The 23,053-nt window shown below is 50.1% G+C and overlaps 1 protein-coding gene across 1 annotated transcript in view; it reads left to right on the plus strand.

The window, feature by feature from the left end:
- axl (AXL receptor tyrosine kinase) overlaps positions 1-23,053 on the plus strand; it is a 96,722-nt gene that overhangs the window by 20,783 nt on the left and 52,886 nt on the right. The window contains exon 6 of the mRNA XM_082955558.1: positions 9,515-9,716. Coding sequence (XP_082811684.1) covers positions 9,515-9,716 — 202 coding nt within the window. The remainder of the gene's footprint in view (positions 1-9,514; positions 9,717-23,053) is intronic.

Genomic DNA, 23,053 nt, shown 5'->3' on the forward strand with positions numbered 1-23,053 from the left:
AACTCCCTCCCTAACTCCCTCCCTAACTCCCTCCCTAACTCCCTCCCTAACTCCCTCCCTAACTCCCTCCCTAACTCCCTCCCTCCCTAACTCCCTCTCTCCCTAACTCCCTCCCTAACTCCCTCCCTCCCTAACTCCCTCCCTCCCTAACTCCCTCCTCCCTAACTCCCTCCCTCCCTCCCTCCCTCCCTAACTCCCTCCCTAACTCCCTCCCTAACTCCCTCCCTAACTCCCTCCCTAACTCCCTCCCTCCCTAACTCCCTCCCTCCCTAACTCCCTCCCTCCCTAACTCCCTCTCTCCCTAACTCCCTCTCTCCCTAACTCCCTCCCTAACTCCCTCCCTCCCTAACTCCCTCCCTAACTCCCTCTCTCCCTAACTCCCTCTCTCCCTAACTCCCTCTCTCCCTAACTCCCTCCCTAACTCCCTCTCTCCCTAACTCCCTCCCTCCCTAACTCCCTCCCTAACTCCCTCCCTCCCTAACTCCCTCCCTCCCTAACTCCCTCCCTCCCTAACTCCCTCCCTAACTCCCTCCCTCCCTAACTCCCTCCCTAACTCCCTCCCTCCCTCCTCCCTTCATTCCGTCATATAGCAGTGGTATCAGATTTCACTGGGAAAGTGGCCTCCTGGACTAATTTCGTGTAGCTCCCTCCTTCCCTCCCTCCCCTGTCCTACCGCTCAAAGGCCATTATAGTGGAGGACCATTCTCTCCTGTTGCAGTAGAGAGAGTAGAGAGCAGAGCACCACCCCTAAATGTCTGGTTCTAATAAAACAACTCCTGCTGCACCCCTCTGCCTGCACCCCTCTGCGTGCACCCCTCTGCCTGCACCCCTCTGCGTGCACCCCTCTGCCTGCACCCCTCTGCCAGCATCCCTCTGCCTGCACCCCCCATGCTGCTGCCTGCACCCCCCCACCACCTCCAGGCCCGTATCCCCCATGCCATGGGCTTACAGCCAAGGGGCTTACAGCCAAGGGGCCGGCTACGGAGGAATGGGGAGAAATATGAATTTAACGGTTGAAAAGGCTACAGTGCTGGGGGAATGAAAGATTTTATTGTAGTAGGAATGGAGCGAGAGAGAGAGAGATTTAGATAGATAGCTATATAGATAGAGAGAGAAACTGAATGGAATAGATACAAAAAGAAGAAAGACATAAAGAGACCAGAGCCAGAGGAAAGAGACCAGAGCCAGAGGAAAGAGACTAGAGCCAGAGGAAAGAGACCAGAGCCAGAGGAAAGAGACCAGAGCCAGAGGAAAGAGACTAGAGCCAGAGGAAATAGACTAGAGCCAGAGGAAAGAGACCAGAGCCAGAGGAAAGAGACCAGAGGAAAGAGACCAGAGCCAGAGGAAAGAGACTAGAGGAAAGAGACCAGAGGAAAGAGACCAGAGGAAAGAGACCAGAGCCAGAGGAAAGAGACTAGAGCCAGAGGAAAGAGACTAGAGCCAGAGGAAAGAGACTAGAGCCAGAGGAAAGAGACTAGAGCCAGAGGAAAGAGACTAGAGCCAGAGGAAAGAGACTAGAGCCAGAGGAAAGAGACCAGAGCCAGAGGAAAGAGACCAGAGCCAGAGGAAAGAGACCAGAGCCAGAGGAAAGAGACTAGAGCCAGAGGAAAGAGACTAGAGCCAGAGGAAAGAGACCAGAGGAAATAGACCAGAGCCAGAGGAAAGAGACTAGAGCCAGAGGAAAGAGACTAGAGCCAGAGGAAAGAGACTAGAGCCAGAGGAAAGAGACTAGAGCCAGAGGAAAGAGACTAGAGCCAGAGGAAAGAGACTAGAGCCAGAGGAAAGAGACTAGAGCCAGAGGAAAGAGACTAGAGCCAGAGGAAAGAGACTCAGAGCCAGAGGAAAGAGACCAGAGCCAGAGGAAAGAGACCAGAGCCAGAGGAAAGAGACCAGAGCCAGAGGAAAGAGACCAGAGCCAGAGGAAAGAGACCAGAGCCAGAGGAAAGAGACCAGAGCCAGAGGAAAGAGACCAGAGCCAGAGGAAAGAGACCAGAGCCAGAGGAAAGAGACCAGAGCCAGAGGAAAGAGACTAGAGCCAGAGGAAATAGACCAGAGCCAGAGGAAAGAGACCAGAGCCAGAGGAAAGAGACTAGAGCCAGAGGAAAGAGACTAGAGCCAGAGGAAATAGACCAGAGCCAGAGGAAAGAGACCAGAGGAAAGAGACCAGAGGAAAGAGACCAGAGCCAGAGGAAAGAGACCAGAGCCAGAGGAAAGAGACTAGAGCCAGAGGAAAGAGACCAGAGCCAGAGGAAAGAGGCCAGAGCCAGAGGAAAGAGACTAGAGCCAGAGGAAATAGACCAGAGCCAGAGGAAATAGACCAGAGCCAGAGGAAAGAGACCAGAGCCAGAGGAAAGAGACCAGAGCCAGAGGAAAGAGACTAGAGCCAGAGGAAAGAGACCAGAGCCAGAGGAAAGAGACTAGAGCCAGAGGAAAGAGACCAGAGCCAGAGGAAAGAGACCAGAGCCAGAGGAAAGAGACCAGAGCCAGAGGAAAGAGACCAGAGCCAGAGGAAAGAGACCAGAGCCAGAGGAAAGAGACCAGAGCCAGAGGAAAGGGACCAGAGCCAGAGGAAAGAGACCAGAGCCAGAGGAAAGAGACCAGAGCCAGAGGAAAGAGACCAGAGCCAGAGGAAAGAGACCAGAGGAAAGAGACTAGAGCCAGAGGAAAGAGACCAGAGCCAGAGGAAAGAGACCAGAGCCAGAGGAAAGAGACTAGAGCCAGAGGAAAGAGACCAGAGCCAGAGGAAAGAGACTAGAGCCAGAGGAAAGAGACTAGAGCCAGAGGAAAGAGACTAGAGCCAGAGGAAAGAGACTAGAGCCAGAGGAAAGAGACTAGAGCCAGAGGAAAGAGACCAGAGCCAGAGGAAAGAGACCAGAGCCAGAGGAAAGAGACCAGAGCCAGAGGAAAGAGACCAGAGCCAGAGGAAAGAGACCAGAGCCAGAGGAAAGAGACCAGAGCCAGAGGAAAGAGACCAGAGCCAGAGGAAAGAGACTAGAGCCAGAGGAAATAGACCAGAGCCAGAGGAAAGAGACCAGAGCCAGAGGAAAGAGACTAGAGCCAGAGGAAAGAGACTAGAGCCAGAGGAAATAGACCAGAGCCAGAGGAAAGAGACCAGAGGAAAGAGACCAGAGGAAAGAGACCAGAGCCAGAGGAAAGAGACCAGAGCCAGAGGAAAGAGACTAGAGCCAGAGGAAAGAGACCAGAGCCAGAGGAAAGAGGCCAGAGCCAGAGGAAAGAGACTAGAGCCAGAGGAAATAGACCAGAGCCAGAGGAAATAGACCAGAGCCAGAGGAAAGAGACCAGAGCCAGAGGAAAGAGACCAGAGCCAGAGGAAAGAGACTAGAGCCAGAGGAAAGAGACCAGAGCCAGAGGAAAGAGACTAGAGCCAGAGGAAAGAGACCAGAGCCAGAGGAAAGAGACCAGAGCCAGAGGAAAGAGACCAGAGCCAGAGGAAAGGGACCAGAGCCAGAGGAAAGAGACCAGAGCCAGAGGAAAGAGACCAGAGCCAGAGGAAAGAGACCAGAGCCAGAGGAAAGAGACCAGAGGAAAGAGACTAGAGCCAGAGGAAAGAGACCAGAGCCAGAGGAAAGAGACCAGAGCCAGAGGAAAGAGACTAGAGCCAGAGGAAAGAGACCAGAGCCAGAGGAAAGAGACCAGAGCCAGAGGAAAGAGACCAGAGCCAGAGGAAAGAGACCAGAGCCAGAGGAAAGGGACCAGAGCCAGAGGAAAGGGACCAGAGCCAGAGGAAAGAGACCAGAGCCAGAGGAAAGAGACCAGAGCCAGAGGAAAGAGACCAGAGGAAAGAGACCAGAGCCAGAGGAAAGAGACTAGAGCCAGAGGAAAGAGACTAGAGCCAGAGGAAAGAGACTAGAGCCAGAGGAAAGAGACCAGAGCCAGAGGAAAGGGACCAGAGCCAGAGGAAAGAGACCAGAGGAAAGAGACCAGAGGAAAGAGACCAGAGCCAGAGGAAAGAGACTAGAGCCAGAGGAAAGAGACCAGAGCCAGAGGAAAGAGACTAGAGCCAGAGGAAATAGACCAGAGCCAGAGGAAAGGGACCAGAGCCAGAGGAAAGAGACTAGAGCCAGAGGAAAGAGACCAGAGCCAGAGGAAAGAGACCAGAGCCAGAGGAAAGAGACTAGAGCCAGAGGAAAGAGACTAGAGCCAGAGGAAAGAGACTAGAGCCAGAGGAAAGAGACTAGAGCCAGAGGAAAGAGACTAGAGCCAGAGGAAAGAGACCAGAGCCAGAGGAAAGAGACCAGAGCCAGAGGAAAGAGACCAGAGCCAGAGGAAAGAGACTAGAGCCAGAGGAAAGAGACTAGAGCCAGAGGAAAGAGACCAGAGCCAGAGGAAAGAGACTAGAGCCAGAGGAAAGAGACTAGAGCCAGAGGAAAGGGACTAGAGCCAGAGGAAAGAGACCAGAGCCAGAGGAAAGGCAGCAGGTATCGGCTGGGCTAGGCTGGGCTGGGCTGGGGTGAAGGTGAGCCATGCTCAAGGAATGCTCAAGCTATAACAGCCCCAGCTCTAGCAGTGTGACTCAGGAGTGAGTTGTTTATTAGATTAACCAGCTTGTTTACAGGACTAATTCTGGTTCAGTGAGTCAGGCATAACTACTCACTCACACCCACTCTCAGTGACTCTGTGTTGTTGAGTTCCACTCTCAGTGACTCTGTGTTGCTGAGTTCCACTCTCATTGACTCTGTGTTGTTGAGTTCCACTCTGTGTTGTTGAGTTCCACTCTGTGTTGTTGAGTTCCACTCTGTGTTGTTGAGTTCCACTCTGTGTTGTTGAGTTCCACTCTCAGTGACTCTGTGTTGTTGAGTTCCACTCTCAGTGACTCTGTGTTGTTGAGTTCCACTCTGTGTTGTTGAGTTCCACTCTGTGTTGTTGAGTTCCACTCTGTGTTGTTGAGTTCCACTCTGTGTTGTTGAGTTCCACTCTCAGTGACTCTGTGTTGTTGAGTTCCACTCTCAGTGACTCTGTGTTGTTGAGTTCCACTCTGTGTTGTTGAGTTCCACTCTGTGTTGTTGAGTTCCACTCTGTGTTGTTGAGTTCCACTCTGTGTTGTTGAGTTCCACTCTGTGTTGTTGAGTTCCATTGTCTAAATACACACCTTAACACCACCTGTCCACTGTCCATCTATCCATTCATTCTCTTTCCATCCACACATTTGTGTTAGTGTTGATATTAGAGGAACCACCAATCCCAGCCTGTAGCCTTCAGCCTCTCTACCTCCAGTATCTTTCTGCTGTAATGAGCACCACACCACATCACAACACAACACAATGCACCACACTACACCACAACACACCACACCACACCACACCACACCACAACACAACACAACACAACACAACACAACACACCACAACACAACACAATGCACCACACTGCACCACAACACACCACAATGCACCACACCACACCACACCACAACACAACACACCACACTACACCACAACACAACACACCACAACACAACACAACACAACACACCACAACACAACACAATGCACCACACTGCACCACAACACACCACAATGCACCACACCACAACACAACACACCACAATGCACCACAACACACCACAACACAACACACCACAATGCACCACAACACACCACACCACAACACAACACAACACAATGCACCACACTACACCACAACACAACACACCACAATGCACCACACCACACCACAACACAACACACCACAATGCACCACAACACACCACAACACAACACACCACACCACACCACAACACACCACAACACACCACACCACAACAACACAACACAACACACCAACACAACACACCACACCACACCACATCACACCACAACACACCACAACACACCATACCAACACAACACAACACAACACAACACAACACCACACCACACCACACCACACCACACCACACCACACCACAATGCACCACACTACACCACAACACACCACACCACAATGTACCACACTACAACACACCACACCACAATGTACCACACTACAACACACCACAACACACCACAACGCACCACAACGCACCACACCACACCACACCACAACACACCACACCACAACACACCACACCACAATGCACCACACTACACCACAACACAACACACCACAACCACACCACACCACCACACACCACAACACACCACACCACAACACACCACAACACACCACAACACAACACAACACACACCACCACACCACAACAACACAACACAACACACCACACACCAACACAACACAACACACCACACCACAACACAACCCAAACACACCACACCACAACACACCCCCACCACACCACACCACAACACACCACAACACACCACACCACAACACACCCCACCACAACACACCACAACACACCACAACACAACACAACACACCCCACCACACCCCAACACACCCCACCACAACACACCACAACACACCACAACACACCACACCACAACACAACACACCACACCACACCACAACACACCACAACACACCACACCCCACCACACCCCACCACAACACAACACACCACAACACAACACACCACACCACACCATGACACCACCCAAACACAACACAACACAACACACCACAACACACCACTACACAACACACCACAACACACCACAACACAACACACCACACCACACCATGACACCACCCAAACACAACACAACACAACACACCACAACACACCACTACACACCACACCACAACACACCACAACACAACACACCACAACACACCACATCACACCACACCACACCACAACACACCACACACCAACACAACACACCAAAACAACTCCACCCCAACACACCACAACAACACAACACACCACATCACACCACACCACACCACAACACACCACAACACAACACACACCACCACACCACAACAACACAACACAACACACCACACACCAACACAACACAACACACCACACCACAACACAACCCAAACACACCACACCACAACACACCACACCACATCACACCACACCCCACCACAACACACCACACCACAACACACCACACCACACCACACACCAACACAACACACCAAAACAACTCCACCCCAACACACCACAACAACACAACACACCACAACACACCACAACACAACACACCACAACACACCACAACACAACACACCACACCATGACACCACCCAAACACAACACACCCCACCACACCACACCACAACACACCACACCCCACCACACCCCACCACAACACAACCCACCACAACACACCACAACACACCACAACACACCACACCCCACCACAACACACCCAAACACACCACAACACAACCCAAACACACCACACCATACCACAACAACACAACACACCACAACATAACACACCGTACCACCACAACAACTCCACCCCAACAAAACACACCGCAACACCACACCAACACACAACAACACACCACAACACAACACACCACAACACAACACACCACAACACGCCACACCACAACACAACACACCACAACACAACACACCACAACACAACACACCACAACACACCACAACACAACACACCACAACACAACACCACCCCAACAACACACAGCAACAACACCACCCAAATACAACACACCACAACACACAGCAACAACACCACCCAAATACAACACACAACAACAAACCACACCACAACACACAGCAACAACACCACCCCAACACAACAATAGTCCAGACTGGGATGTAGATCTTAATGACAGTGCACGGTTTTCTCTCGTCTCCCGCTGTGTGGTCCCGTGTTAAAAGGGTTTACTAGAGTAGCTGTGTGGCCCCGTGTTGAAAGGGTTTACTAGAGTAGCTGTGTCGAGGCAGCATGTTATAATGTTCTCTCTGTGTGATGTTGAACCAGACCAGTCAGCATTAAACTAATGATGTGGCTTCCTGAAGCACCTCACTGTCTGGCGAAATGAAAGATGGGGTTAGGGGTCGTGGTGAAAGATGGGGTTAGGGGTCGTGGTGAAAGATGGGGTTAGGGGTCATGGTGAAAGATGGGGTTAGGGGTCGTGGTGAAAGATGGGGTTAGGGGTCGTGGTGAAAGATGGGGTTAGGGGTCGTGGTGAAAGATAGGGTTAGGGGTCGTGGTGAAAGATGGGGTTAGGGGTCATGGTGAAAGATGGGGTTAGGGGTCGTGGTGAAAGATGGGGTTAGGGGTCGTGGTGAAAGATGGGGTTAGGGGTCGGGGTGAAAGATGGGGTTAGGGGTCGTGGTGAAAGATGGGGTTAGGGGTCATGGTGAAAGATGTTCTCTGGTGATGTGAAGAGGGAGTGTGACATATGACTTCCCTTTAAGGAGAAACTGAAACTCATGTTTCTTTACTATACTGATGAGGGAAACTGACCACCTATACTGATGATGGAAACTGACCACCTATACTATACTGATGATGGAAACTGACCACCTATACTATACTGATGATGGAAACTGACCACCTATACTATACTGATGATGGAAACTGACCACCTATACTGAGGGAAACTGACCACCTATACTATACTGATGATGGAAACTGACCACCTATACTATACTGATGAGGGAAACTGACCACCTATACTATACTGATGAGGGAAACTGACCACCTATACTATACTGATGAGGGAAACTGACCACCTATACTATACTGATGAGGGAAACTGACCACCTATACTATACTGATGAGGGAAACTGACCACCTATACTACAACTGATGAGGGAAACTGACCACCTATACTGATGAGGGAAACTGACCACCTATACTGATGAGGGAAACTGACCACCTATACTGATGATGGAAACTGACCACCTATACTATACTGATGAGGGAAACTGACCACCTATACTGATGAGGGAAACTGACCACCTATACTGATGAGGGAAACTGACCACCTATACTGATGATGGAAACTGACCACCTATACTATACTGATGATGGAAACTGACCACCTATACTATACTGATGAGGGAAACTGACCACCTATACTATACTGATGAGGGAAACTGACCACCTATACTGATGAGGGAAACTGACCACCTATACTATACTGATGATGGAAACTGACCACCTATACTGATGATGGAAACTGACAACCTATACTATACTGATGAGGGAAACTGACCACCTATACTGATGATGGAAACTGACCACCTATACTGATGATGGAAACTGACCACCTATACTATACTGATGAGGGAAACTGCATTCTTTGGACCTGAAACTGTATCTATCCGATCTTGTATGTTATTTAGCCGAATGGATAAAATTAGTTCTGTTTTTACGTTAGAGATGCATAGACCTTCATATCAGACTTCATCAAGCAAAGAATGTTACGTAGTTCTGTTGTCGTAGCAACGTTATAACACTTCCTATCTCGCCATCCTATGTCATACAGACACTAACCTACCCAGACTATCTCTCTATGTCCTGGACTAAGCGTTCAGGAGAGGACTCTTTTTGTTATAATGTAATCGAAACGTTGTCATCCCCTCGTTTAGGTCAAGCGTTCAGGACAGGACGTCGTCGGTGTCGGTGAGGTGGATCACATGATCCACAACCGGAATGTGAACATCCCACCAGCCAGCCACCTGATCGGGGATCTGGAGCCGAACAGTGGCTACGCGGTGAGGCTAGCCTGCCACACCACCCAGGGGGTGTCAGATTGGACACACTGGGCCACACTACATACCGCAGAAGGAGGTAGGACCACACCCCTCATGAACCCCCCCCTTCTTTCTAAATGTGGGTCATTCCAGAGTCCTCCTTGCTAGCAAGTGGGAGACAGCTAGGCTGTCCCACTACAGGCTGTCCCACTACAGGCTGTCCCACTACAGGCTGTCCCACTACAGGCTGTCCCACTACAGGCTGTCCCTCTACAGGCTGTCCCACTCTAGGCTGTCCCACTACAGGCTGTCCCACTACAGGCTGTCCCACTACAGGCTGTCCCACTACAGGCTGTCCCACTACAGGCTGTCCCACTAGCAGCAGGCGGGAGGCTGGGGCGACACCATCTGTTAGCTAACTTGTTAGCGACACCGTGTCCTAGCTTGCTAGTTAGCGACACCGTGTCCTAGCTTGCTAGTTAGCTCGTAGACGGTGTCTTCCCGGCCTCCCACCTGCTGTGTGGCAGAGAAAACCGTGCCTGACAGACGGGGTGAAGGACTCTGTCTACCGGTCACCCCCGCCCAGGTGGAAGGATGGGGAACACCGTGTGTTAGTTAACCAGCTAGCTTTCCAGTTAGCGACACCATGTGTTAGTTAACTAGCTAGCTTTGCTAGTTAGGGACACCATGTATTAGTTAACTAGCTAGCTTGCTAGTTAGCGACACTATGTGTTAGTTAACTAGCTAGCTTTGCAAGTTAGGGACACCATGTGTTAGTTAATTAGCTAGCCTGCTAGTTAGCGATACCATGTTTTAGTTAACTAGCTAGCTTTGCTAGTTAGGGACACCATGTGTTAGTTAACTAGTTTGTTGCTAGTTAGGGACACCATGTGTTAGTTAACTAGTTGCTTGCTAGTTAGGGACACCATATTTTAGTTAACTAGTTGCTTGCTAGTTAGGGACACCGTGTGTTAATTAACTAGCTAGCTTTGCTGGTTAGGGACACCGTGTGTTAGTTAACTAGTTGCTTGTTAGTTAGGGACACCCCGCTTGTGTTAATTAACTAGCTAGCTTTGCTAGTTAGGGACACCGTGCATTAGTTAACTAGTTGCTTGCTAGTTAGGGACACCGTGTGTTAGTTAACTAGCTAGCTTTGCTAGTTAGGGACACCGTGCGTTAGTTAACTAGTTGCTTGCTAGTTAGGGACACTGTGTGTTAGTTAACTAGCTAGCTTTGCTAGTTAGGGACACCGTGCGTTAGTTAACTATTTGCTTGCTGGTTAGGGACACCATGTGTTAGTTAACTAGCCTAGCTTTGCTAGTTAGGGACACCGTGCGTTAGTTAACTAGCTAGCTTTGCTAGTTAGGGGACACCGTGCGTTAGTTAACTAGCTAGCTTTGCTAGTTAGGGACACCGTGCGTTAGTTAACTAGCTAGCTTTGCTGGTTAGGGACACCGTGTGTTAGTTAACTAGTACGCGGTGTTGCCCCCGCCTCCTATTTACTGGACTAGCTGGCTAAGCTAGCGGCTAAGCTAGCGCACAGTGTCCTTCGCTCCCGCCTGTCAAACACCTGTCGTCGCCGTCGTTCACAGAACTGTTGGAAAACAGTGTCCGGCATGCGGGGACGTTTATCGGTTTACGGCTAGCTAGCTACCGTCGTCGCCCCCCCCCCCCCCGCACTTCCTTCTGCGGGGTTTATTGGCGGTTGACAACCAAAGTTACGGTGCATTACCGCCACCTACTGTACTGGAGCGGCCCGCCTCCCACCTGTCCTAGCTTATTAATTGACCAATAGGAGTATAAAGAGGGGTTCCTGCAGATGCAGGATGATTGCCCACATGCAGGAACGCCCTGAATTGCAGATGCAATTGCACCCTTCTCGGACCAAGTTCAAACCTCCTCCTGCTGCTGCTGTGTACAGAATAGATACTGTCTTACTGGTCTGTGAAACAGGTTAACATACCAGCTTTAAAACTAATGGGGATGGTCTCATCTTTTAGCTGGTCCTGATATTGTAGAGGTTGTGTCTCAGCCTTCACTGGGACCTTTGTCTCTCTCTCTCTCTCTCTCTCTCTCTCAGCTGCTCCTCTCTCTCTCTCTCTCTCTCTTCTTTCTCTCAGCTGTCCTTCTCTCTTCCGCTCTCTCTCCCTCTCACACTCTCTCTCTCCCTTTCTCTCTCTCTCTCTGTCTCTCCCCCTCTCTCTCTGTCCCTCTCCCCCTCTCTCTCTCCACCTCTCTCTCTCTTTCTCTCTCTGTCTCTCTCTACTCTCTCTCTCTCTCTATGCCTCCTCTCTTTCTCTCTCTCTCTCTCTCTCTCTCTCTCTCTCTCTCCCTCTCTCTCCCCCTCTCTCCACCTCTCTCTGTCTCTCCCCGCTCTCTCTCTTTCTCCCTCTATCTGGGTCAACTGTGCCTGGCTGGTCAGGGCTGGTATGTTCATCAGGGCATAGAGAGGCCCAAGTCGTGGAAAATAGGGTGTGTGTGTGAGTCAGATTACAGCAGAGAGACTGAAGTGCTCACCCAGCCCTATGCCCCATCAACCTGGGCCTGTGTTTACTGAGAATGACAATGACAAGACAGACTCCCTGAGTTTATAACAGTGTAGTACAATGTAAACTATGGAGGGAGAGAGGGAGAAATAGGAGGGGAGGAGGAGGTAAAGAGAGAGAGAGAGGGATAGAGAGAGAGAGGGGGATAGAGAGAGAGAGAGAGAGAGGGGGGATAGAGAGAGAGAGAGAGAGCGAGGGGGGATAGAGAGAGAGAGAGAGAGAGGGGGGATAGAGAGAGAGAGAGGGATAGAGAGAGAGAGAGAGAGAGAGAGAGAGAGGGGGGGGGATAGAGGGGGATAGAGAGAGAGGGGGGATAGAGAGAGAGAGAGAGAGAGCTGCTCCTACTGTGTTGGCGATTGAACTCAGAGGGTTTTCCATGCCAGTTTATGCTGCCTGCATCCAGGGCCTGAAGGAATGAAGGGAGTAAAACAACAAATACATGGATAGGGAACATTAAGCAGAGAGATATGGCATGAGAGAAAAATAGGGGTTTTTCCATGGTGAAGTTGCTTACATTGAAGCAGCATTTCTTAATGACATTTCTGATAAACAACCCATGGAGGCAGAAGTAAAAGGAGATGAGGGGGAGAAATGGAGAAGAGAGACGTATTAGAGGAATGGAGAAGAGAGAAGTGGGTTTTGAGGCAGAGGAAAATACAATTTCCCCCCTTTTTTTTTGCCGTTGTAATCTTCATTGCCGTTAGAAATATGCTACGTTTGACTCTCTGTCTCTTCCCATGTGGTGGGATGTGAAAGGACATCTCCGCTCTGTTGATGTTTTGTCAGGTCACTCTGCACTTGTCTTCTTCCAGAGTGAATATGAGTCTTTCAGATTTCAGAGTGAATATGAGTCTTTCAGAGTGAATATGAGTCTTTCAGAGTGAATATGAGTCTTTCAGAGTGAATATGAGTCTTTCAGAGTGCCACTCCTTAATCCAGTTTAATACCCGCTGCCTAACTAATAACACCACATAACACTAAACAATCCTGACCCATCTCATAACAAGCTAAAGAAAACTCTGTCCTGCTGTTATTCAGTTTCACAGTGTTTAATAGTCACATGTACAGGTTGGAGGTGTGACTGCAGAGTACAGGGTTGGAGGTGTGACTGTAGGGTTCAGTGTTTAATAGTCACATGTACAGGGTTGGAGGTGTGACTGTAGGGTTCAGTGTTTAATAGTCACATGTACAGGGTGGAGGTGTGACTGCAGAGTACAGGGTTGGAGGTGTGACTGTAGGGTTCAGTGTTTAATAGTCACATGTACAGGGTGGAGGTGTGACTGCAGAGTACAGGGTTGGAGGTGTGACTGTAGGGTTCAGTGTTTAATAGTCACATGTACAGGGTTGGAGGTGTGACTGCAGGGTACAGGGTTGGAGGTGTGACTGCAGGGTTCAGGGTTGGAGGTGTGACTGAAGGGTTCAGGGTTGGAGGTGTGACTGAAGGGTACAGGGTTGGAGGTGTGACTGAAGGGTGTATGGGTGGGTGGGTGTATGGGTGGGTGGCTGTATGGGTGTATGGGTGGGTGGGTGGGTGGGTGTATGGGTGGGTGGGTGTATGGGTGGGTGTATGGGTGGGTGTTTGGGTGGGTGGGTGTATGGGTGGGTGGGTGTATGTTTGGGTGGGTGGGTGTATGGGTGGGTGGGTGTATGGGTGGGTGGCTGTATGGGTGTATGGGTGGGTGGGTGTATGGGTGGGTGGGTGTATGGGTGGGTGTTTGGGTGGGTGGGTGTATGGGTGGGTGGCTGTATGGGTGTATGGGTGGGTGGGTGTATGGGTGGGTGGGTGTATGGGTGGGTGTTTGGGTGGGTGGGTGTATGGGTGGGTGGCTGTATGGGTGTATGGGTGGGTGTTTGGGTGGGTGGGTGTATGGGTGGGTGGCTGTATGGGTGTATGGGTGGGTGGGTGGGTGTATGGGTGGGTGGGTGTATGGGTGGGTGTTTGGGTGGGTGGGTGTTTGGGTGGGTGTTTGGGTGGGTGGGTGTATGGGTGGGTGTTTGGGTGGGTGGGTGTATGGGTGGGTGGCTGTATGGGTGTATGGGTGGGTGGGTGTATGGGTGGGTGTATGGGTGGGTGGCTGTATGGGTGTTTGGATGGGTGGGTGGGTGTATGGGTGTATGGGTGGGTGGGTGTATGGGTGGGTGGCTGTATGGGTGGGTGGCTGTATGGGTGTTTGGGTGGGTGGGTGTATGGGTGGGTGGGTGTATGGGTGTATGGGTGGGTGGGTGTATGGGTGGGTGGCTGTATGGGTGTTTGGGTGGGTGGGTGTATGGGTGTATGGGTGGGTGGGTGGGTGGGTGGGTGTATGGGTGTATGGGTGTATGGGTGGGTGTATGGGTGGGTGGCTGTATGGGTGTATGGGTGTTTGGGTGGGTGGGTGTATGGGTGGGTGGGTGTATGGGTGTATGGGTGGGTGTATGGGTGGGTGGCTGTATGGGTGTATGGGTGTATGGGTGGGTGTATGGGTGTTTGGGTGGGTGGGTGTATGGGTGGGTGTATGGGTGTATGGGTGTATGGCTGTATGGGTGTATGGGTGGGTGGGTGTATGGGTGTATGGGTGTATGGGTGTATGGGTGGGTGGGTGGGAAACAAAAGGGAATCATTTCCTCATAAAACTCCAACCTCTCCCAACTGAACTCTGTTTCCAGAACAACCTACTGGCCTCATCGATGCTTAACATGCTCTGCTCTGTAATAGTCCGAGTCTAAACCAACTAGACACTATGGAACAACAAGCTTTTACTATCTTTATCCTGGAATATACATTTACATTTACGTCATTTAGCAGACGCTCTTATCCAGAGCGACTTACAAATTGGTGCATTCACCTTATGATATCCAGTGGAACAACCACTTTACAATAGTACATCTATATCTCTTTTTTTGGGGGGGGGGTTAGAAGGATTACTTTATCCTATCCCAGGTATTCCTTAAAGAGGTGGGGTTTCAGGTGTCTCCGGAAGGTGGTGATTGACTCCGCTGTCCTGGCGTCGTGAGGGAGCTTGTTCCACCATTGGGGTGCCAGAGCAGCGAACAGTTTTGACTGGGCTGAGCGGGAACTGTGCTTCCGCAGAGGTAGGGGGGCCAGCAGGCCAGAGGTGGATGAACGCAGTGCCCTTGTTTGGGTGTAGGAACTGATCAGAGCCTGAAGGTACGGAGGTGCCGTTCCCCTCACAGCTCCGTAGGCAATCACCATGGTCTTGTAGCAGATGCGAGCTTCAACTGGAAGCCAGTGGAGTGTGCAGAGGAGCGGGGTGACGTGAGAGAACTTGGGAAGGTTGAACACCAGACAGGCTGTGGCGTTCTGGATGAGTTGTAGGGGTTTAATGGCACAGGCAGGGAGCCCAGCCAACAGCGAGTTGCAGTAATCCAGACGGGAGATGACAAGTGCCTGGATTAGGACCTGTGCCGCTTCCTGTGTGAGGCAGGGTCGTACTCTGCGAATGTTGTAGAGCATGAACCTACAGGATTGGGTCACCGCCTTGATGTTAGCGGAGAACAACAGGGTGTTGTCCAGGGTCACGCCAAGGCTCTTAGCACTCTGGGAGGAGGACACAATGGAGTTGTCAACCGTGATGGCGAGATCATGGAACGGGCAGTCCTTCCCCGGGAGGAAGAGCAGCTCCGTCTTGCCGAGGTTCAGCTTGAGGTGGTGATCCGTCATCCACACTGATATGTCTGCCAGACATGCAGAGATGCGATTCGCCACCTGGTTATCAGAAGGGGGAAAGGAGAAGATTAATTGTGTGTCATCTGCGTAGGAATGATTGGAGAGACCATGTGAGGATATGACAGAGCCAAGTGACTTGGTGTATAGCGAGAATAGGAGAGGGCCTAGTCCCATCCACCAAACTACCAGGTGAGTGGTATAGAGGAGACGGACCCACTAGTTTCCCCCTAGTTACACAGAGCTGGTAGTCCCATCCACCAAACTACCAGGTGGGTGGTATAGAGGAGATGGACCCACTGGTTGTCCTCTAGGTTACAGAGAGCTGGTAGTCCCATCCACCACACTACCAGGTGGGTGGTATAGAGGAGATGGACCCACTGGTTGTCCTCTAGGTTACACAGAGCTGGTAGTCCCATCCACCACACTACCAGGTGGGTGGTATAGAGGAGATGGACCCACTGGTTGTCCTCTAGGTTACACAGAGCTGGTAGTCCCATCCACCAAACTACCAGGTGGCTGGTATAGAGGAGATGGACCCACTGGTTGTCCTCTAGGTTACAGAGAGCTGGTAGTCCCATCCACCACACTACCAGGTGGGTGGTATAGAGGAGATGGACCCACTGGTTGTCCTCTAGGTTACACAGAGCTGGTAGTCCCATCCACCAAACTACCAGGTGGCTGGTATAGAGGAGATGGACCCACTAGTTTCCCTCTAGGTTACAGAGAGCTGGTAGTCCCATCCACCAAACTACCAGGTGTGAAACAGGGAAGAGGCTCAAGGGGGTATGGTAATTCGGTATAGAGCAGAAAACCTAAGAAAATGAACAACAATGACAAATAAAACAAATAAAAGAAACATCCTCTCACTTTTAACTGCGTTTATTTTCAGCAAACTTAACATGTGTAAATATTTGTAGGAACATAACAAGATTCAACAACTGAGACATAAACTGAACAAGTTCCGCAGACATGACTAACAGAAATGGAATAATGTGTCCCTGAACAAAGGGGGGGTCAAAATCAAAAGTAACAGTCAGTATCTGGTGTGGCCACCAGCTGCATTAAGTACTGCAGTTCATCTCCTCCTCATGGACTGCACCAGATTTGCCAGTTCTTGCTGTGGGGATGTTACCCCACTCTTCCACCAAGGCACCTGCAAGTTCCCGGACATTTCTGGGGGGAATGACCCTAGTCCTCACCCTCCAGTCCAACAGGTCCCAGACGTGCTCAATGGGATTGAGATCTGGGCACTTTGCTGGCCATGGCAGAACACTGAAATTCCTGTCTTGCAGGAAATCACACAGAACAAGCAGTATGACTGGTGGCATTGTCATGCTGGAGAGTTATGTCAGGATGAGCCTGCAGGAGGGGTACCACGTGAGGGAGGAGGATGTCTTCTCTGTAACGCACAGCGTTGAGATTGCCTGCAATGACAACAAGCTCAGTCCCGATGATGCTGTGACACACCGCCCCAGACCATGACAGACCCTCCACCTCCAAATCGATCCGGCTCCAGAGTACAGGCCTCAGTGTAACGCTCATTCCTTTGACTATAAACGCGAATCCGACCATCACCCCTGGTGAGACAAAACCGCGACTCGTCAGTGAAGAGCACTTTTTGCCAGTCCTGTCTGGTCCAGCCGACGGTGGGTTTGTGCCCATAGGTGACGTTGTTGCCGGTGATGTCTGGTGAGGACCTGCCTTACAACAGGCCTACAAGCCCTCAGTCCAGCCTCTCTCAGCCTATTTGGGTACAGTCTGAGCACTGATGGAGGGATTGTGCGTTCCTGGTGTAACTCGGGCAGTTGTTGTTGTCATCCTGTACCTGTCCCACAGGTGTGATGTTCAGTGCAGGTGTTGTTATACGTGGTCTGCCACTGCGAGGACGATCAGCTGTCTGTCCTGTCTCCCCTGTGAGCGCTGGTCTTAGGCGTCTCACAGTATGGACATTGCAATTTATTGCGCTGGCCACATCTGCAGTCCTCATGCGTCCTTGCAGCATGCCTAAGGCACGTTAATGCAAATGAGCAAAGACCCCTGTTTGTCTTTATTTTGGTGGTTTTCAGAGTCAGTAGAAAGGCCTCTTTAGTGTCCTAAGTTTTCATAACTGTGACCTTAATTGCCTACCGTCTGTAAGCTGTTAGTGTCTTAACGACTGTTCCACAGGTGCATGTTCATTAATTGTTTATGGTTCATTGAACGAGCACGGGAAACAGTGTTTAAACCCTTTACAATGAAGGATCTGTGAAGTTATTTGGATTGTTACGAATTATCTTTAAAAGACAGGGTCCTGAAAAAAGGAAGTTTCTTTTTTTGCTGAGTTTATAAATAACTACACAATTGGTGACTTATTTTTAATATATGGTATTATAGTCAGTTGTAATGAAGGAAACTACCAATAATCCATGAGTCTATGCCTTCACTATGGTGAATCATTAAAACAATACAGAAATACACTACGGAAAAAGAAGGAGCAGAGCACGTCAGAAATCAGCTCAATGTAACTGAAGAATCCATAGAATCTAACCACTTCTGGGGAAAATTGGAAAACACTAAACAAACAACAACATGAAGAGTTATTTTATCCAAAATGGAGAAGTATGGATAAACCACTTCTTTCATCTTGTTGGCTCTATAACAAAGAACAAACAGCAAAAACGTATATTGTACCAAATACAAATCTTAGAATCAACTATTAAAGATGACCAGAACCCACTGGATTCTCCAATTACACTGAATGACAGTATCCTAAATGAATTTATAACATTTACAGACCACAAATTCCAATTGGCTATACTTAAACTTTTTTACATCATCCTCAGCTCTGGTATCTTCCCCAACATTTGGAACCAAGGACCTGGATCACCCCAATCCACAAAAGTGATGACAAATACAAATATTCCATCTCGACACCGTTGCCCTAGAGCACACAAAAAAAACTATACATACCCTTGGCCTAAACTTCAGCACCACAGGTAACTTCCACAAATCTGTGAACGATCTGAGAGACAAGGCAATAAGGGCTTTCTGTGCCATCAAAAGGAACATAAAATTCAACATACCAATTAGGATCTGGCTAAAAATACTTGAATCAGTTATAGAAACCCATTGCCCTTTATGGTTGTGAGGACTGGGTTCCGCTCATCAACCAAGAATTCACAAAATGGAACAAACACAAAACTGAGTTCTGCAAAAAATATCCTCCGTGTACAACGTAAAACACCAAATAATTGCAGAGCAGAATTAGGCCGATACCCACTAATGATCAAAATCCAGAAAAGAGACGTTAAACTCTACAACCACCTAAAAGGAAGCGATTCCCAAACCTTCCATAACAAAGCCATCACCTACAGAGAGCGATTGAACCTGGAGAAGAGTCCCCTAAGCAAGCTGGTCCTGGGGCTCTTGTTCACAAACACAAACAGACCCCACAGAGCCCCAGGACAGCAACACAATTAGACCCAACCAAATCATGAGGAAACAAAAAGATAATTACTTCACACATTGGAAAGAATTTACAGAAAAACTGAGCAAACTAAAATGCCTATTTGGCCCTAAACAGAGAGTACACAGCGGTGACTGACCCAAACTTAAGGAAAAGCTTTGACTATGTACAGACTCAGTGAGCATAGCCTTGCTATTGAGAAAGGCCACCATAGGAAGACCTGGCTCTCAAGAGAAGACAGGCTATTTTTATTTTTTTATTTCACCTTTATTTAACCAGGTAGGCAACTTGAGAACAAGTTCTCATTTACAACTGCAACCTGGCCAAGATAAAGCAAAGCAGTTTGACACATACAACAACACAGAGTTACACATGGAGTAAACAAACATACAGTCAATAATACAATAGAGAAAGTCTCTATACAGTGAGTGCAAATGAGGTAAGATAAGGGAGGTAAAAGGCAATAAATAGGCCATGGTGGAAAAGTAATTACAATATACCAATTAAACACTGGAATGGTAGAATGTACAGAAGATGAATGTGCAAGTAGAGATACTGGGGTGCAAAGGAGCAAGATAAATAAACTACAGTATGGGGATGAGGTAGGTAGATAGATGGGCTGTTTTACAGATGGGCTATGTACAGGTGCAGTTGATCTGTGAGCTGCTCTGACAGCTGATGCTTAAAGCTAGTGAGGGAGATATGAGTCTTCAGCTTCAGAGATTTTTGCAGTTCGTTCCAGTCATTGGCAGCAGAGAACTGGAAGGAAAGACGACCAAAGGAGGTGTGTTGGCTTTGGGGGTGACCAGTGAAATATACCTGCTGGGAGCGCGTGCTACGAGTTGGTGCTGCTATGGTGACCAGTGAGCTGAGATAAGGCGGGGCTTTACCAAGCAGAGACTTGTAGATGACCTGGAGCCAGTGGGTTTGGTGATGAATATGAAGCGAGGGGCCAGCCAACGAGAGCATACAGGTCGCAGTGGTGGGTGGTATATGGGGCTTTGGTGACAAAACGGATGGCACTGTGATAGACTACATCCAATTTGGTTGAGTAGAGTGTTGGAGGCTATTTTGTAAATGACATCGCCGAAGTCGAGGATCGGTAGGATGGTCAGTTTTACGAGGGTATGTTTGGCAGCATGAGTGAAGGATGCTTTGTTGCGAAATAGGAAGCCGATTCTAGATTTAAGAGAGGGGGAGAGAAAGAGAGAGCAGAGAGAGAGCAGAGCACACAGAGAGAGAGAGAGAGAGAGAGAGCAGAGAGAGAGAGAGAGAGGTTTTGGAACTTCTGTGAGTGTAATGTTTACTGTTCATTTTTATTGTTTATTTCACTTTTGTATATTATCTACTTCACTTGCTTTGGCAATGTTAACATGTTTCCCATGCCAATAAAGCCCCTTGATTTGAATTGAGAGCAGAGAGAAAGAGAGCAGAGAGAGAGAGAGCAGAGAGAGAGAGAGAGCAGAGGAGAGAGAGAGAGCAGAGAGAGAGAGAGAGAGAGCAGAGGGGAGAGATTAGAGAGAGCAGAGAGAGCAGAGAGAGCAGAGCGAGAGAGAGCAGGGCCACATGTGGAAACAATCAGCCTCAAACACTTCCTGATAACATCATCTATGCTGCTCCCTCCCTCCCTCCGCCCTGCCCTCTTCCCAACTCACAGCCTGGGCGCGTGTGTGTGTGTGTGTGTGTGGGTGTGTGTGTGTGTGTGTGTGTGTGTGTGTGTGTGTGTGTGTGTGTGTGTGTGTGTGTGTGTGTGTGTGTGTGTGTGTGTGTGTACTAGAGAGTGCAAGAAGCAAAGACAAAGAACGCTTTAAATTCTCGAACTGCAACAAAGGAAATGAGCACCGTGGTCTCTCTTGTGACACACACACACACACACACACACACACACACACACACACACACACACACACATATTCCTGGTGGCTATTTTCAGCATGTTATTGGGGAATGTTCTCTCGTGGTACAAAGTGGTGGGGGAGGAAGGGGGGGTGAGAGAGAGAGGAAAAGGATTGAGGGAGTGAGAGAGAGAGGACAAGAAAGAGAGAGGGAGAGAGAGGGGACAAGAAAGAGAGCAAGGGTAAAAGAACAGTGTCTTTTTTTTCCTCCATCAGTGCTGAGACCCAGTAGAGACAGTAGAGACCCAGTAGAGGACCCAGTAGAGACCCAGTAGAGACCCAGTAGAGACAGTAGAGACCCAGTAGAGACAGTAGAGACCCAGTAGAGACCCAGTAGAGACCCAGTAGAGACAGTAGAGACCCAGTAGAGACCCAGTAGAGACCCAGTAGAGACCCAGTAGAGACAGTAGAGACCCAGTAGAGACCCAGTAGAGACCCAGTAGAGACAGTAGAGACCCAGTAGAGACCCAGTAGAGACCCAGTAGAGACCCAGTAGAGACCAAGTAGAGACAGTAGAGACCAGTAGACCCAGTAGAGACCCAGTAGAGACCCAGTAGAGACCCAGTAGAGACCAGTAGACCCAGTAGAGACCCAGTAGACCGACCCCAGTAGAGACCCAGTAGAGACAGTAGAGACCCAGTAGAGACCCAGTAGAGACCCAGTAGAGACAGTAGAGACCCAGTAGAGACAGTAGAGACCCAGTAGAGACCCAGTAGAGACCCAGTAGAGACAGTAGAGACCCAGTTAGAGGACCCAGTAGAGACAGTAGAGACCCAGTAGAGACAGTAGAGACCCAGTAGAGACAGTAGAGACCCAGTAGACCCAGTAGACCCCAGTAGAGACCCAGTAGAGACCCAGTAGAGACCCAGTAGAGATGCAGTAGACCCAGTAGAGACAGTAGAGACCCAGTAGAGACAGTAGAGACCCAGTAGAGACCCAGTAGAGACCCAGTAGAGACTGTAGAGACCAAGTAGAGATGCAGTAGACCCAGTAGAGACATTAGAGACCCAGTAGAGACAGTAGAGACCCAGTAGAGACAGTAGAGACCCAGTAGAGACACAGTGAACAGTTTTGTCTTCTGAACGTAGCATTCTGAATCTCCCTCCTCTCCCACCTCTCCCTCCCTCTCCCCTCCTCTCCCTCTTCTCCCCCCTCTCCCTCTTCTCCCTCCTCAGCCACCTCACCCTCCTCAGCCTCTTCAGCCTCTTCAGCCTCCTCTCCCACCTCTCCCTCTTCTCCCACCTCTCCCTCCTCTCCCACCTCTCCCTCCTCTCCCTCCTCTCCCTCTTCTCCCCCCCTCTCCCTCTTCTCCCTCCTCTCCCTCCTCTCCCTCTTCTCCCCCCCTCTCCCTCTTTCTCCCTCCTCAGCCTCCTCTCCCACCTCTCCCTCTTCTCCCACCTCTCCCTCCTCTTCCCACCTCTCCCTCTTCTCTTCACCTCTCCCTCCCTCTCCCTCCTCTCCCCACCTCTCCCTCCTCTCCCTCCTCTCCCTCTTCTCCCCCCTCTCCCTCTTCTCCCTCCTCAGCCTCCTCTCCCACCTCTCCCTCTTCTCCCACCTCTCCCTCCTCTCCCACCTCTCCCTCTTCTCCCACCTCTCTCCCTCCTCTCCCCACCTCTCCCTCCTCTCCCTCCTCTCCCTCTTCCTCCCCCCTCTCCCTCTTCTCCCCTCCTCCTCAGCCTCCTCTCTCCACCTCTCCCCTCTCTCCTCCTCCCACCTCTCCCTCTCTCTCACCTCTCCTCCTCTCCCACCTCTCCTCCTCAGCCTCCTCTCCCCTCCTCTCCTCCCCGGCCCATTTATCCCCCCCATCTTTTCTTCCCAGCTGGCCACTCATCTACAAGCTGCAAGCTGTCAAAACAACCCAGGGACGTCCAGCCCACTACA

This window comes from Salmo salar, chromosome 09 (genome assembly GCF_965601325.2).
Source record: "Salmo salar chromosome 09, fSalSal1, whole genome shotgun sequence".
Taxonomy (NCBI): Eukaryota; Metazoa; Chordata; class Actinopteri; order Salmoniformes; family Salmonidae; genus Salmo; species Salmo salar.